Source organism: Salvelinus namaycush, chromosome 6 (assembly GCF_016432855.1).
Source record: "Salvelinus namaycush isolate Seneca chromosome 6, SaNama_1.0, whole genome shotgun sequence".
Lineage (NCBI taxonomy): Eukaryota > Metazoa > Chordata > Actinopteri > Salmoniformes > Salmonidae > Salvelinus > Salvelinus namaycush.
The window spans coordinates 23,531,396-23,545,709 of NC_052312.1; the positions used below are offsets into that span (position 1 = coordinate 23,531,396).

Genomic DNA, 14,314 nt, shown 5'->3' on the forward strand with positions numbered 1-14,314 from the left:
CATCACTGCAAATATATTGTATGTTTCGAATATTCAATAAATTATGTTAATAGTTTCCTTGTTTAAAAAAATATTAATACCAAAATAGCGACAAGTTTCAAGTTGATAGGCCACTGTGAAGTGGTTTAAATGTACACACAGATTTTTGATTTGTCAATAACTCTGCCATCTATTGACCAATTCCTTAGCTTTTCTCAAACTATGGGCCTACATTCAATTTGGTCATATAGTTCAGGAGAAGATTTTACGTTTTTTTTTTAGCATATTACCATATGTGCTAATACTATTTCTCAAACTCTTTAGGGACTATTGTGATGAGTCCAAATACCAAATTGAGTTTCTGACTTAGTCCATGAGAATATTTATGATTATTTTAAGCATTACCATTATATAGTCAAAAAAGTAAATTGTTAATAGTTTCCTTTTTTAATTTCAATGCCAAACTTAACATGGATTACCCTATAACATTTCCAGTTGATTCCAGGCCATTGTGGAGTGGATTTACAAAGGATATAAATACACGTCAAATCAAATGTCCTGATTTATCAATAACTCCACCATCTCTTAACCAATCATTTAGCTCAGGGGTATCAAACTCATTCCACAGAGGGCCGAGTGTCTGCACGTTTTTCCTTTCAATTAAGACCACCGGGTTCCGGTGGGAAGGGGAAAAAAGGGAAAGGGACAACCTAGTCAGTTGTCCAACAATGTATTCAACTGAAATGTGTCTTCCGCATTTAACCCAACCCCTCTGAATCAGAGGTGCGGTGCGGCTGCCTTAATCGACACCCACGTCTTTGGCGCCCGGGGAATAGTGGGTTAACTGCCTTGCTCACCGATAGAACGACAGAGTTTTACCTTATGAGCCCGTGATTCGATCCAGCAACCTTTCAATTACTGTCCCAACGCTCTAACCACTAGGCTACCTGCCGCCCCTTAATTAGTGACCTTAATTCATCAATCAAGTACAAGGGTGGAGCGAAAACCTGCCGACACTCAGCCCTCCGTGGAATGAGTTTGACACAATGTACTTTAGCGTTTCTCAAGCTAAGTTAAGAGATGGGCCTACATACCGAATTTGGTGTTATTTGTACATTTTCAAGATGGAGGAAAATCTATCCTGACCTTGTGGGTCCTTAAAGCAAATTTGTTCACCTACATACAATGTTTCAAGTCTCTAGATCAAACGGGGCGACGGATGAGGGCGTAAGTGAGACTGTTTATAACAGCACCACCTATAGGCCAATTGGTGCCATTTTTTAAATTCTTTTTACACACCAAGTTACCCATGGCCTCTAGGTTCTGTGTGCCAACATAGAAAATATGTTACGAATCGATTCTTAAGTTATTTGACCATGTCAACCCAAAAAATAACTAAAAGAAAAAAAAGTTACAATAATTGGAAAATAAACAAATACATATCACATTTACCACGGAAGAGTTCAATGAAGTTGCAGCACAGTAATGAGAACATAAGCTTGACACAGGAAACAGTGGTTATAACCATCACATGACACAGGAAACAGTTATAACCACCATAATACAGTAGGAACCATACATAATGTCGAAGACATTAAGGTTAGTTGGGCTTAAATGATATTGATCTAATCCTCGAGGAAAAGGATATGGGTATCATAGGATTGCAGCAATACTGCTGTGTGTCTTCAAAGCCACAATGGGGATACGAGCTCAGACCACATTACCATTGATTAACGTCGGCAGAGGGCAAGGAGAGCATCTTGGTGCAAATGGTAACCTAAAATGAGGATTTGGCATCAGCACAATGAAAGAAAAGTCACAAAGGAATACCACAGATAACAAGAGTACAAGATATAATACAAATCATATGGATATCACCATTGCATAGAAATGAAACGCACATTGAATAGAAAAAAATTACCTAAAAATGCAGAGTAAAAAAACAAGTGCACAGAGACTTTCAATGGAACGTGTTGATAGGAACACAACATACAAAGGTAAACCTCCAGTCAGGGCACATTAAACGGACGGACAGGAAGAGGGGGCACATTATATTACAGAGTAATAGTTATGGCACAGCTGGATCAGGTTAAGTTAGTACAGAGAGAGATCTTATTCAGACTACACTCCAAATGGCACCCTATTCCCTACATAGTGCACTACTTTTGAACGGGCCCTATAGGGAATAGGCTGCCATTGAGTTGATATAACATGCTTATTAATACATGCTTACTGGAATGTGGCAGTTAAGAAGTGCTGTTGATAGTTTAGAAATATGAAATATGAATTCAATTAGAAATTGTTGTCATTCGTAAAGAGTATACTACTTTTGGTCGGTAGAAATATATTAGTTACATCTATTTATATTTACACTTTCAACGTTCAACAAAATACTATGGTGCATTTCTCTCAATACTGTAATATTTCTTTCAACAATTACATTACCATATATCTTTTCTCTTATTTGAACACAACCAAGAACAAAACTTTGTTACAAGTGTGTACTTATTTTCTCTATGATAAAAACACTTGATGTGAAAAATTAGGGGAACACAAAGACAAACGTGTTGGTAGGGGTATGTGTGTGTATCAGACGGTGTTGTGTGTGTGTGTGTGTGTATCAGACGGTGTTGTGTGTGTGTGAATGTATTCAGACGGTGGTGTGTAGGGGCGTGCCCCCGCTGTGTGACGGTGATGATGTGCGTTCTGATGAAGAGGAAAGAGAGCCGTGTGATGAAGATGCTTCTCTCTGTAGCTCTTCAACCTTCCTCTGTAACTCAGCTTTCAGGAACAACAACTCCTTCAGGTTCTGGTGCACTGGCATCTGATGGGGAGAGATACATAGTTAGTAAGATATACACAAACATACAACGCATTTGGAAAGTATTCAGACCCCCTCGCTTTTTCCACATTTTGTTACAGCCTTATTCTAAAATATACTGTATATATTTTTAAATTCTAGTTTTTCTAAATAGTATATAGTACGATTAGTACACAGTTAAGCAGTTTATGTAAGAAGTATGCAAGACAGATTTCAGACCCCACACACACACACTTTTCCTTCCTTCCTTCCTTCCTTCCTTCCTTCCTTCCTTCCTTCCTTCCTTCCTTCCTTCCTTCCTTCCTTCCTTCCTTCCTTCCTTCCTCAACAAGCACACTTCCACCCCTAAACGTGCACAACACCCCTACCTGCGGCCTCATACGGGGGTTCCATCGCACGTAATACCCGGTCCACAGCTCCAGGTGTCTAACACTAGCCAGAGGGTAAAGGACGTGGTGCTCATAGTCCACATAGAACGGGTTGGTGAAGTCCTCTGGTTGACTGTTGATGTAGGACCATAAAGAGACTGTCTTAGTCTGGACTTCCTGTGGAGGAAGAAGGAAGAAGAAGAGACAGATGGGCAGGAGTCAATTAACATTCCATAGACAGTTTTACTGTAAGAGACCAGCTGAGAACTGTAACTCAGCCTCCCACCCCCGCCGGTGAAGAAATGATACTTACATTGGCGACTCTCTCCTGTTCGCTGTTGTAGAGGAACGTACCAAAGAGACAGCTGTAGAGGTGGTCCAGAATGGTGATTAGGAACAACTCATTGAACTCAAATGCTGCAGGGAACTTGGAACAAATAAAGAGACAGAAAGACAGATTGAGTATAACTACACAATTACCTGTGTGTGAGTGTGTGTGTAGCAGGGAAGTCTCACCAGATGTGCATCTACATGCATGTACTGTGAGTGTTTGTGTCTGTGCGTGCGTCTCTGTGTGTGTGTGTGTGTGTGTGTAACACTCACCTGTCGGGTCATCTGCCAGACACAGTCTATAAATTGGATGAAGAGAGGTGATCTCTCCGAGTTGGCATGGTTCTCATCCCCATGGCCCACACGCTGAGAAACACACCCACAGGTTATTAAACACACACACACAAAGATCCCCTCAGACATCTTTAAGAAAACCCACAAGAAACCATGTGGACACCACCCACACTCCTCTCACCGCGGCGAACTTGTGTCCGAAGCTGATCCACTCCTTCTCCAGCAGCACCTGAGAAGACACACCTCTTATACTTTACTTATAACACAAATGACGACAGAGACAAAGGTTTCCCTTCCTCACTCACCACAGTCTGCTGTCCCTCTCTCTTCCCTTCCCTTCCTTCTTACTCACCTGGAAACCCCTGAGGGTGCGGTAGTGGCTGTCCAGCATCAGCATGGCCAGAGAGGTGAGCTGGGCTGTCCGGTCCCACCCATCACTACAGTGGACCACCACAGAGGTTTTACCAGACTCCAGCTTGTCAGCTATACGCACTGCACCCACAAGGAGGACCTGGGTAGGGGGGGGGGGGATGATATGTAAGGACTTGTGAAAATGTGTTGTGTGCGTATCCGTCTCTCTCCCTTGAGCCAGTGTGTGTGTGTGTATGCGCCTGTGAGCAAAAGAGAGAGAGAGAGAAACAGAGTCCTCACCCGCATGTACTCTAGCCAGTGTGTCTGGTCGACTGCAGAGTGCCAGTGAGCCTCATCGGTACTAGGGTAGACCACTTCCTTCAGTTTCCTCAGTGACTCCCTCATCACGTGGATGTTGGGGATCTCCAGGAAGTTGAGTTCTACGTTGTGATAGAAACTCTCACTCTCATAACCACCATCCTTAGCCTAGGGGAGAGAGGGATGGAAAGGACATTTAGCAGAGTGAAAAAGGGAGGAGTGGCAAAAGAGAAACAGAAGAGAAAAAAATATCAAATGAAAAAAGGGAGAGGGCAGGAGAGAGAAGAGAGGAATGCAGCAGAAGGCGAGGAAGAGATGGAAACAGACATGAAGTAATCAATAACCCTTGGAGAGCTGGTGGTGTGACATAAGAGTAACCTCAAAACAGGCAGACACAGTTACAGGACATTCACCAAAAATGCTCAAACACCGTACATACCAGACATTTACCATACCATCACTTTACGGTCACCATAAAACACAGAGTGATATAGAACATAGCTGAGATTCAAGTCAAACTTAGCTTGAACACCAATGCTTACATCACGGTCTCCAGTTGACTACATCGGTCTTAAATTGTAATAGATCACCTTGTTGTTGTCTGCCACGCTGCTCTGTCGGGCGTCAAATATGGTGAGTTTGTGAGACTGTGCGTTAGCATCCATGATGGTCTGGAGGTATCTTTCGTCCTCCTTGCAGCGCCGGTCAGAGGGTCCCACTAAAGGCTGACTGCTACGGACTATAGTGGCCTGGCTCTCCGGGTGGATCCATGACAATACCTAAAGAAGAGGAAGGAGAGAGAGAACAAGCGAGAGAGCGAGGAAGGAAGGAGAGAGTTAGCTGGCTGCTAAGGACTATAGTGGCCTGGGCTCTCTGGGTGGATTTATGGTAAACACCTAGCGGGGTACAAGGTAAGTTTCGGCATAATTTTGAAGATAACATTTGAGGAATCTTTCCAGGTAACTTTCAAAATAACAGCACATTTAAACATGTACACAGTATACACAAAGCTAGCACCAACAGGTAAAACATTTTTTTTTTTTTTCACACATACCACCCCCACACGTACCGGTATGCGGTGCCTGGCCCTGAAGGCCACAACTCGTTTGAGGTCGTCGTCCTTGATGCTAGTGGGGATGACCAGCAGGGCAGGGTAGGTGTCACACACCTCATAACTACTGTTCATCTTACTGATGGTCCAACTCTCGTTGGGAAGACCCTGGTGTGGGGAGAGCAGGAATACAAGAACTTCTAAATGTAGTGAAGAACTCATAGTGAAGAATTCATCAGTTCTTTAACTACAGTATTGTTTAATACTATTTTCTGATTGCCCATTTCTAGAACGCCCTTCTTGCCATTAAAAACAGATATACGGGACAGTTGGATGTCTCTGGGACAGATACACTGCACACGCAAGACCATCCTTGCTACAAAGTTACAGAAAGCTAAACCAACAACCACACAAGCGGATATTGGATACATTGTAAACGCAGGTCGAACGAGGAAAAAAACGTAGCTAGCTAGCTAGCATTCATTTGTTTTTGCAGAGACATCTGATGACCTAACGTGGCCAGTAATGGGATGAACATGAATTTCCTCGGTCCTTCAATGTTGCAGTCATGACGCAAGTGGCGCTATGCTGTCAAATCCTCCCACATTTTTGTAGTTTGATCAGCGGTTTTCAGCAACTGATATTGTTGAATTCAGTTGTCACATTGGCATGTTTCCTAGCAACAAACTATTTAGCTAGCTTCTAGCCTAGTGTTCGATATGCAATGTGAATGATATCCTCGTAATGAACAAAGTCCTGACAAGAAGACACTGAGCATAACGCTGTGATTGGCTCAGTGTTCTTTCACTCAAGGGGACAGAGTCACCTCCAAGTCTAAGGGTAGAGCAAAAATATTCTAGCCTATTGGGTGCTGTCATAGAGTTACATTAGAAGTGCCCATCCAAGATGGCTCAAAGTCATTGGCCACAGATAAAATGACGTCAAATCACATATCTACGCTAGCTTTGATTGGACTGATCATGTCAACATTGTACTTTCAAAATCTTAGCTAGCAGTTATCATCATGAATCAACACTCCACTGGCAAATCCTTTTTAATCCTTGTCATATGAAGAGAAATGATAGATAAAACATATCGGTGCTCATCGGCCATAAACATTACACAACAAGTTGGAAATAACAAATTCAACAATGAGTGGTTTGGAAGGAATCAGTGTGGCCAACTGCAAGCATTGCAAAACAATCATTAGCCTGCTATTCAGTGGAGTGGATGTATGGTCCAAAGTCTAAGATTAAGGGTCGCTTTTCCTAGTTTAAAATGATAAACATTCAACATTGGCCATGCTGTCAACGAAGCATGATTTGTGCCGCGCTCAAAAGAACTGTTAACTCGGAACTGCAAAATCTGACTTTAGAGAGTTCAAGACAACTGGGAACTCGGGGGGGGGGAAACGAGCTACGACTGGGAAAATACGTTTTGAACTTTCATCCAACTCGGAAATGTAAAAAAGTTTGATGACAGAATTTGCCAACGAAGGGCCGCCGCGCCACCTTCCTGTTCAAGTGAGCACAGCACAACAAGGTGAGTCCAAAAATGTATTGTATGCTATTGCATAAATTATTTGATATGCATACTATAGCTAATATGTTGTGTAGTAAGCTGTTAGTAGCCCATGTTTATCACCCTAATAATTTGGTGCATTTTCACCTCTTAATTTCACCTACTGTTCTGACTTGTGGTGCACATGTAGCCTATAACCTGTTTTTGAGAAATGTAATCATCGAATATTGTAAGAGCTTTCGTTGTCTGCTTATATGCCCCCTTTATTTATCTTACGGTTATGAATTGGTGTACAGGAAGAACACTAGGAATGGCCCATGTTCTGAATTCTGTTGCTGTACATTTCAAAAGTGCTGAACAAATAGTTATATTGACTACGTCCGTCCTAGCTCGCTCATTAATGTCTTAATCGAAATTATGGATCGCCTCTTATCCGCTTGCCGTCCCCTTATGCCATAGTTTGTACATCTCAATTGTCAGCAGAAACCACATTTTTTTAAGCAAGTCAGCCATATCAGCTATGTTTTTTTTTAAAGGAAGTAAATGAGGCTGAATTAACTGTTTCACTGCCAAACAAGACTCCGCTGATAGCCAGGTGTAGCAGTGGTAAGGTGTTGGGACTCTGCTGTTGGGACAGCTTTATGTAGGTCCTAACAGTTTGTGGGCACCGCTTATCACCGTTCTAGTTCAATTAATGTATTGTTTAGTGTTGTGGCTTTGCTGGCATGCATCCCACGTTTTTTTGCCCCACCAAGATTTACATGCTAAAATCGCCACTGGAACTAACAACCACCAGATTTAGTGGAAAAATTTGAAGGTATGTATTCACATATCAAAATGAAAATAGAATTTAAAACATGTTATTTCTTACGGTAAATGTGTGTTTAGTTGTCCATTACTTGCAAAGTAATGTACAGAACATCTGCATTTATCCATTACATATCCGTTAGTCTTACATGAAACATTTCAAAGGACTTTAAGACTCAAAGCAAATACATCTCAGGGGATCTCTCTAATTACTAACACAGGATTTCTCCAATTACACAGAAATTTCAGATTTTCTAATGTTGGAAAATCAGGAATATTATTTTTTATGTCATCTGTTCTCTTAGCTAATATCAGCCATGGTTACCTGTCTCTTGTACTCAGATATGGGATCGTACACCTTCCATCCGTCCACAAGAAACTTCTCCTTATACAGGAATGCAAACAAGGGCTGCAAAGGGATAAAACAGGGAGAGTAAGTGACAGGTCTCAACAAATGAACAAGCAAGGATTTTAACTAAGATCACAACCCATATTGAGTTACATGCCGGCACCTATCAGAATGCTAGGATCCTTAACTCCCGCCCTGTATTGGTTGATTGACAGGTCTTACCAGGCCATTTGATAGGGGGAATGTGTGTTTTGTTAGAACCTCCACTATCTCTGGTTGGCTGGCGTCCTCCTTCTTATAGGCAAACCTGGGACTACGCATGTCCTGATGGAGGGAGAGAAAGGGGAGAGAGAGAGGAGAAGAGAGTTTTTATAAGTAAAATCTATGAACACAAATGAAATCAGATATTCCAACAATCCTTCCTTCAACTCTCGTACACAATTCGTAAACCTGTGGGCAAGCACATGCATTTTAACAGAGAATCCTAAGTGTGTGTAACTCCTGGGTTGTATTCTCTCTTACCTTACAGACTATCTCCATGTCCTATATGTTCCCTCCATGACTCTGGCCACTGATGGCGGTTGTTATGACTGCTTATAACAGCCTTGTGCAGGTTTAATAAACAGGCTTTATAACAGTAGTAGGGTGTGCTTTCTCACCTTACAGACTATCTCCATGCCCTGTGTGTTCTCTCCATGACTCTGGACACTGATGGTCTCGAGACGACTGATCGCTCCCAGGTTCACATCCAAGATGAACGGAGTATCCTGGGAAAATAGTGGGATGAGAAAGGGACGGGAATGAGACGGGAACAGGATGGGGAAGTTTACATATAAACGTTTTAAATAAAGAGTTGGGTGAACAAGGGTCAAGCTTGAGTCAAACTTGAGTGTGTATGTGGGTGCTCTTACCCTCTCCAGGCTGATAAAGTATAGTTTATAGTCGGTGCTGGTGAGGGTTCCTGTCACCAAGCCAGTGAAGGGACAGATGTACATCACATCCTTGGCTGAGGGGACAAACAACAAAGCAAACAGACACATGTCAACAACTAGAGCTCCTCTCATATTAGGCTGAAGACAAGAGAGAGGAAAACAGAAAGGTAGAGAAAATGGGAAAAGAAGTCCAAATGGAGAAAAAGAGATCTAGAGGGAGAGGCACACAGAAAGGTAGTGGCTGGATTCGAGAGAGAGGCACACAGAAAAGTAGTGGCTGGATTCGAGAGAGAGCGAGAGAACGTTAGCGCGAGCAACAGAAAGACAGAAGACAGAGACACAGAATGGATGCCCACCCACAGCCTTGATGGTCTCTCCCGGAACCAGTGGAACCTCATCCATCTGGACCTGCATGGCTCCGTCTCTGAGAGCCTAGAACATAGAACCATAGAACCATCTCAGAGATCTAGAACATCTGGTTCTAAGCAGAACCTTTTCTCACTGTCCGAGCTACAGCTACACAGCCAAAGAGAGGGGGAGGCAGAAGGAGAATGAAACAAAGGTTGTAGGTGGAAGAGAAGGAATGGAGAGAGGGAGGGGGGAGAAGAGAGAGTGAAAGCGACAGAGAAATAGACAAGGGGAAAGGGGCAGCAGTAGATAAGGAACAGAGGAGGCCGAAGGGGCAGGAGAGAGGGATGGAGGGAGTGATGGACAGAGAGCGAAACTTGCCATAGCATGGGGGGGAAGCTCAGAGTCCCTATCGCCTTGGTAACAATGTCCCCTTTCCATAAAGTCCTGGACCAAGATGGGAGGCAAGGCAAGCGTGGAAGCGGAGAGAAAGAGAGAACGAAGGGAAGAGTTAATTCTCTTACAGTTGCAAGTTATGGTGAGAGAACAAGAGAGAAAATGAGGAAAGAGAAAATGAGAGAGAGAATGTGAGAGAAAGAGAGAATGCAGAAGTGGCAGAGAGGTTGATAAAAGGGTCTTTGAGGCCTAGAAGGTCACAGAGACCGGACGTGAGCATTAAGTGGGTGAAGCACTGTGGAGAAATTAGAATAGTTAGAGTCAGTAGAGTTCTAACCGGAAGTGAAGAAGGGAGCAAAGCTACGACCTCACTCTGGGGAAAAAAAGTGATGTAATCAACGGCTAATGTTTAGTATATTGCAAATCAGTCTGACAGTATTTCAATATGTAGGAAGTATGGTTTGAAATGACAAATGCATCAGAAATGGTATAGAGAAGTTGAGAAGACCATCAGTTAATGAGTTTGTAGGATTTTCTGTGTATAAAAGAACATCATCATTAGCCTGGTTACCATCCAATTGGCAACAGATTTTAATGAGAACATTCTAAAATCTGCATAAAACAATATGTACATTTTCCCACCAGAGGTGCTTACATCAAATTGACTTGTTTAACTAGGCAAGTCAGTTAAGAACAAATTCTTATTTACAATGACGGCCTACACCGGCTAAACCCGGTCGACGCTGGGACAATTGTGCGCCGCCCTATGGGACTCCCAATCACGGCCGGTTGTGATACAGCCTGGAATCAAACCAGGGCCTGTAGTGACGCCTCTAGCATTGAGATGCAGTGCCTTAAGACTGCTGCGCCACTCGGGAGCCCACGAAATTCCAATGATGGTTTTGTCACACAAATTGTTGCGTTATATAGCGAGTGTGTCCTCTCTGATATTGGCACGTGCGCTCTAGCCAACAGCTCACAGATACAGTGCAGGTATAGCCTACTTCACGATGAGATTATTATGGACAAAAGAGCGAGATTCTTTTTATTTGTCAAACGGCAGTCAAGCATCTATCATCATGTCACCAGAATAAAACCCTCTATAGTTATTGGAAAGGAGCATCAACCTCATCGCTGTGCACTTTCAGCACCCTGTGAAGTAACTTATTTCATCTGCAGCCTTAATAAACTGCACGTTTTCACGAGTCGTAGTGGGAGGACCACAACACATTATCTTGTGACTCCAAGTTCACTTCGATATGATGGTTATTATATCAATATTTGCGCATAAAGGCAATTCCACACATAATACATTTTACCGACACAAAAAGATTTTGTTGACATTTGGAAAGTTAAGCGACAAATTTGCTGTTTCCATCAGGCCTGTCGTGACATTTTTTATCCGGCATTTCCCTTACTCTAATAAAAAGGTTGGATGGAAACCTGGTTATTGATTCTGTTATTTTCCCCCCAGTTTGATTTAGAAAAGATAGAGCCACATTTGTAGGAAGTAAACAGAAACGGCTCGGTTTATTACATCCATATCTAGTGGCTACCGGAGGCTACTGACGAAACCAGTGTTCCATGAATGAAGCACAATGAAAAACATATTTCGGACTTTCTCTCGCGACCCTATTTTCAAATCAGGCGAGCCCACACGGGGTCGCGACCTCTGGTTTGGGAAACGCTGGCCTTGACCTTGAAGGCTGTAGACCCGCAGTATCTTTATCCTTGAAAGTAATAGCTACAGGTACAAACAGCATGACAGCTCCTACAAACTACTGCACAAAGAACTATCTGACAACCATAAAAATAGCAGTAGAACATCACAAATAAACGATATGTAGGTAATCACAAAGAAACACACTGCGCTGTACTTTACACACTCCTTGACAGGTTGTACTAAGATAACCTACAAATATTAAAAAGGCTGTTGGGTAGATGCCACCAGTCTTCAAATCTTACCCTGAGAACAGGCCTCTTGGACACCTGTGGGTTACAGACAACCGCACATACCGAGTTACTACACACACAACCACACTCTACGGGTTAACACTCACATACACAAAACACACAGAGCTAAAGGATAGGCCTAGCAGACCCCTGAACAGTGGTGTATCACCGGAAGGCAAAGCTGCAACAGACAGCAAGAGAAGCATTGACACGCTGAATACAAAAGCTATAACCTCAATTCAGAAACAGACTAAAATAATGCTTTCTGAACGGTGCAAAGAGAGAGACAGACAAAAGGTTGACTGTGGCCTTTGCAAAAAGAATGACATTGCATGAATGAGTCAGTTGCTATAGAAAAGACTCAGCATAGGAAGACTACCTAAATCACTCTACACTGGGTACATAGAGCGTGTAAGCACACACACACAAGCAACACTGCTGCTGCTATGGTTAACCTTACCCTTGGGAGATCTGTCCTTCTCCCAACCTGTCAGTCAGAAAACACAGGTTATGACGTGTGTGTCCAAACCTGTTATTGTGTGTGCATTGGTGTGTGTTGTCATAAGCCTGCTATTACAAACAGCAAGTGTGTGTGTGTGTGTGTATCAGTGCTTGTGCATGCGACCAACCACGCGTGTTTCCCCCACCTTGAAGTCTCTGGATGCAGTGTCTGGGGGTATGGATGACATCTGGATGGAGATGGTGGCTGCTATCAGCTGCTTACACCACTCCACATGAGAACCTGTGGGACTGGGCGAGGGATGAAGGGAGAGGGGGGTGAGAGAAACAGACAGACGAAGGTATATAGGGGATATACAGAAAGACAGAGAGAGACACAGATAGACGAAGGAATATGGGATATACAGAAAGAGAGGGAGAGAGAGAGAGACATGAGGGAGAGGGGAATAGACAGAGAGAGTTCAAAGGAGAGAGGGACAAGGGGACACAAAAACAAAGAGACAGAGTGGGACAGAGGGCTCAATAGTGGTTTCAAGGGAGGGAGAAAGAGAGCAATGTTTAAGAGATACCAGAGGTAGGCAGTCAGTCAGTCAGTCACGCACAGTAGTAGGCTACATAACATTAAAAAAGCCTGTTTGCAACATCTGGGCAAAAATAGGTCGTGGTTAGGCGGATTCCTGCTGGGCAAAGCCACTGCTTTAGAACAGGGGCGTGTTCACTTGGCACAGATTAGTGATGGGCATTCCGAGTCTTTTCGGCGAGCCGGCTCATTTGGCTCCCAAACGGCTCTTTTTTCCACAATGCTTAAAAAAACGACCTAGAACAATAAAATAAAAAAATAATCCCCAATGTGAAGCCCAAAAGTCTGCCATTATGTCAGCTCGTGAAATGCGCATTCAAATACATTTTTAACTGGCCAAATATGGAATATTACGTTTTTCTTAACGCACTGCAAAAAAGAGCGTGTACCAGATTTACTTGCTCTCCCCACATTTGTTTATGCAGTGAGGATTCATCCTCATTATTTTGTAACTTATCCGTAGAAAATCTTTTGAGCTCAAAAAGCAGTGTGCAAAATCAGGGCGCCAAATGAACGGCTCTTTCACCGATGCGATTCAGTTCCCGACGTTCACCAAAAAGATCCGTTCAACGACCCATTACTAGCACAAATCCCTACGCCCATCTGGCGCTCTTATTGCCGAAATACACAAGAGACACAGTAGCTTACTTTGAATTTACTGCATGTTACAGCACAATGAAACGCTTTGAAGATCAAACGTTAAACTCTTTGAAAATAACACTAACAACATATGTCAAACAAGTACCTAAATGCATGCAGGCAGGCTATTGCCTAGGAAAGAGCAAGTCACTTTTCTACAACGATAGGCCTACACACGACACCGCCCAAGAGCCAATACTCAAACATAACGAACGCTGTAGTAACATTCTAAACGTTTTGTAACATATGACAAACAATGTCTGCAGCCTACGAAAAGGGGAATTCGTTCTTATATTTCTACTGCCCAGTGCAAAATCATCAGAACAGTGTAGCTAGTAACACTAACAGTTTTGTAGCGACACCGGAAAAGCTATATATTCACCTGTCCAATGTCTCCACGCTAGCCTGTGTCGATCCAGAGTTGGTCAGCGTTCGTGGCTTGTTGTTTCGATTCGGTACTCCCGGCAGCGCAGGGCTATCTCCTCCTCCAACCGACTGCTTTTCCATTTTAGTCTCCACTCAACCCCGTTTCCTTCCCGTTAGATGACGGATCAAATCGGCTTCCTTTCTGAAGGTCGACAAATCTGTGTCGCGGCAACGTGTTTAAGAATTGACTTTGTTTTATACCGATGAGACTGACTCTTCCGCTAGCTAGCTCACAGCACGCACGAGAGAGAATACGGATGTTCGCTAGCTTCCGAGTCTCATTCTGTAATGAAATAGAGCCGGTGTGTTTATTTTGCAGACTTGAGGAAGCAGTCAGTGAGCTCAACCCTGGAGCAGGACAGCACACACCTTGCCCAGGCGAACCATTAAGA

At 43.2% G+C, this 14,314-nt stretch overlaps 1 protein-coding gene across 3 annotated transcripts; it reads right to left on the reverse strand.

Annotated features, from left to right (window-relative positions):
• Positions 1 to 933: 933 nt before the first annotated feature.
• LOC120049803 (myotubularin-related protein 1-like) lies at positions 934 to 14,215 on the reverse strand. 3 transcript variants are annotated; one of them, XM_038996239.1, is made up of 18 exons: positions 13,879 to 14,215; positions 12,466 to 12,568; positions 12,279 to 12,305; positions 11,831 to 11,854; positions 9,478 to 9,553; positions 9,101 to 9,195; positions 8,849 to 8,956; positions 8,412 to 8,513; positions 8,166 to 8,249; positions 5,531 to 5,680; positions 5,052 to 5,240; positions 4,444 to 4,629; positions 4,145 to 4,303; positions 3,974 to 4,021; positions 3,772 to 3,864; positions 3,482 to 3,595; positions 3,169 to 3,345; positions 934 to 2,803 (listed from the first exon to the last, which is right to left on the reverse strand). In XM_038996239.1, the coding sequence occupies exons 1-18, from the start codon at positions 14,001 to 14,003 to the stop codon at positions 2,630 to 2,632; spliced, it is 2,034 nt and encodes a 677-aa protein (XP_038852167.1). In that variant the 5' UTR covers positions 14,004 to 14,215; the 3' UTR covers positions 934 to 2,629. The 3 variants fall into 3 exon arrangements, with proteins under 3 accessions (XP_038852167.1, XP_038852168.1, XP_038852169.1); XM_038996240.1 differs by lacking the exon at positions 11,831 to 11,854; XM_038996241.1 differs by lacking the exons at positions 11,831 to 11,854; positions 12,279 to 12,305.
• Positions 14,216 to 14,314: the final 99 nt, after the last annotated feature.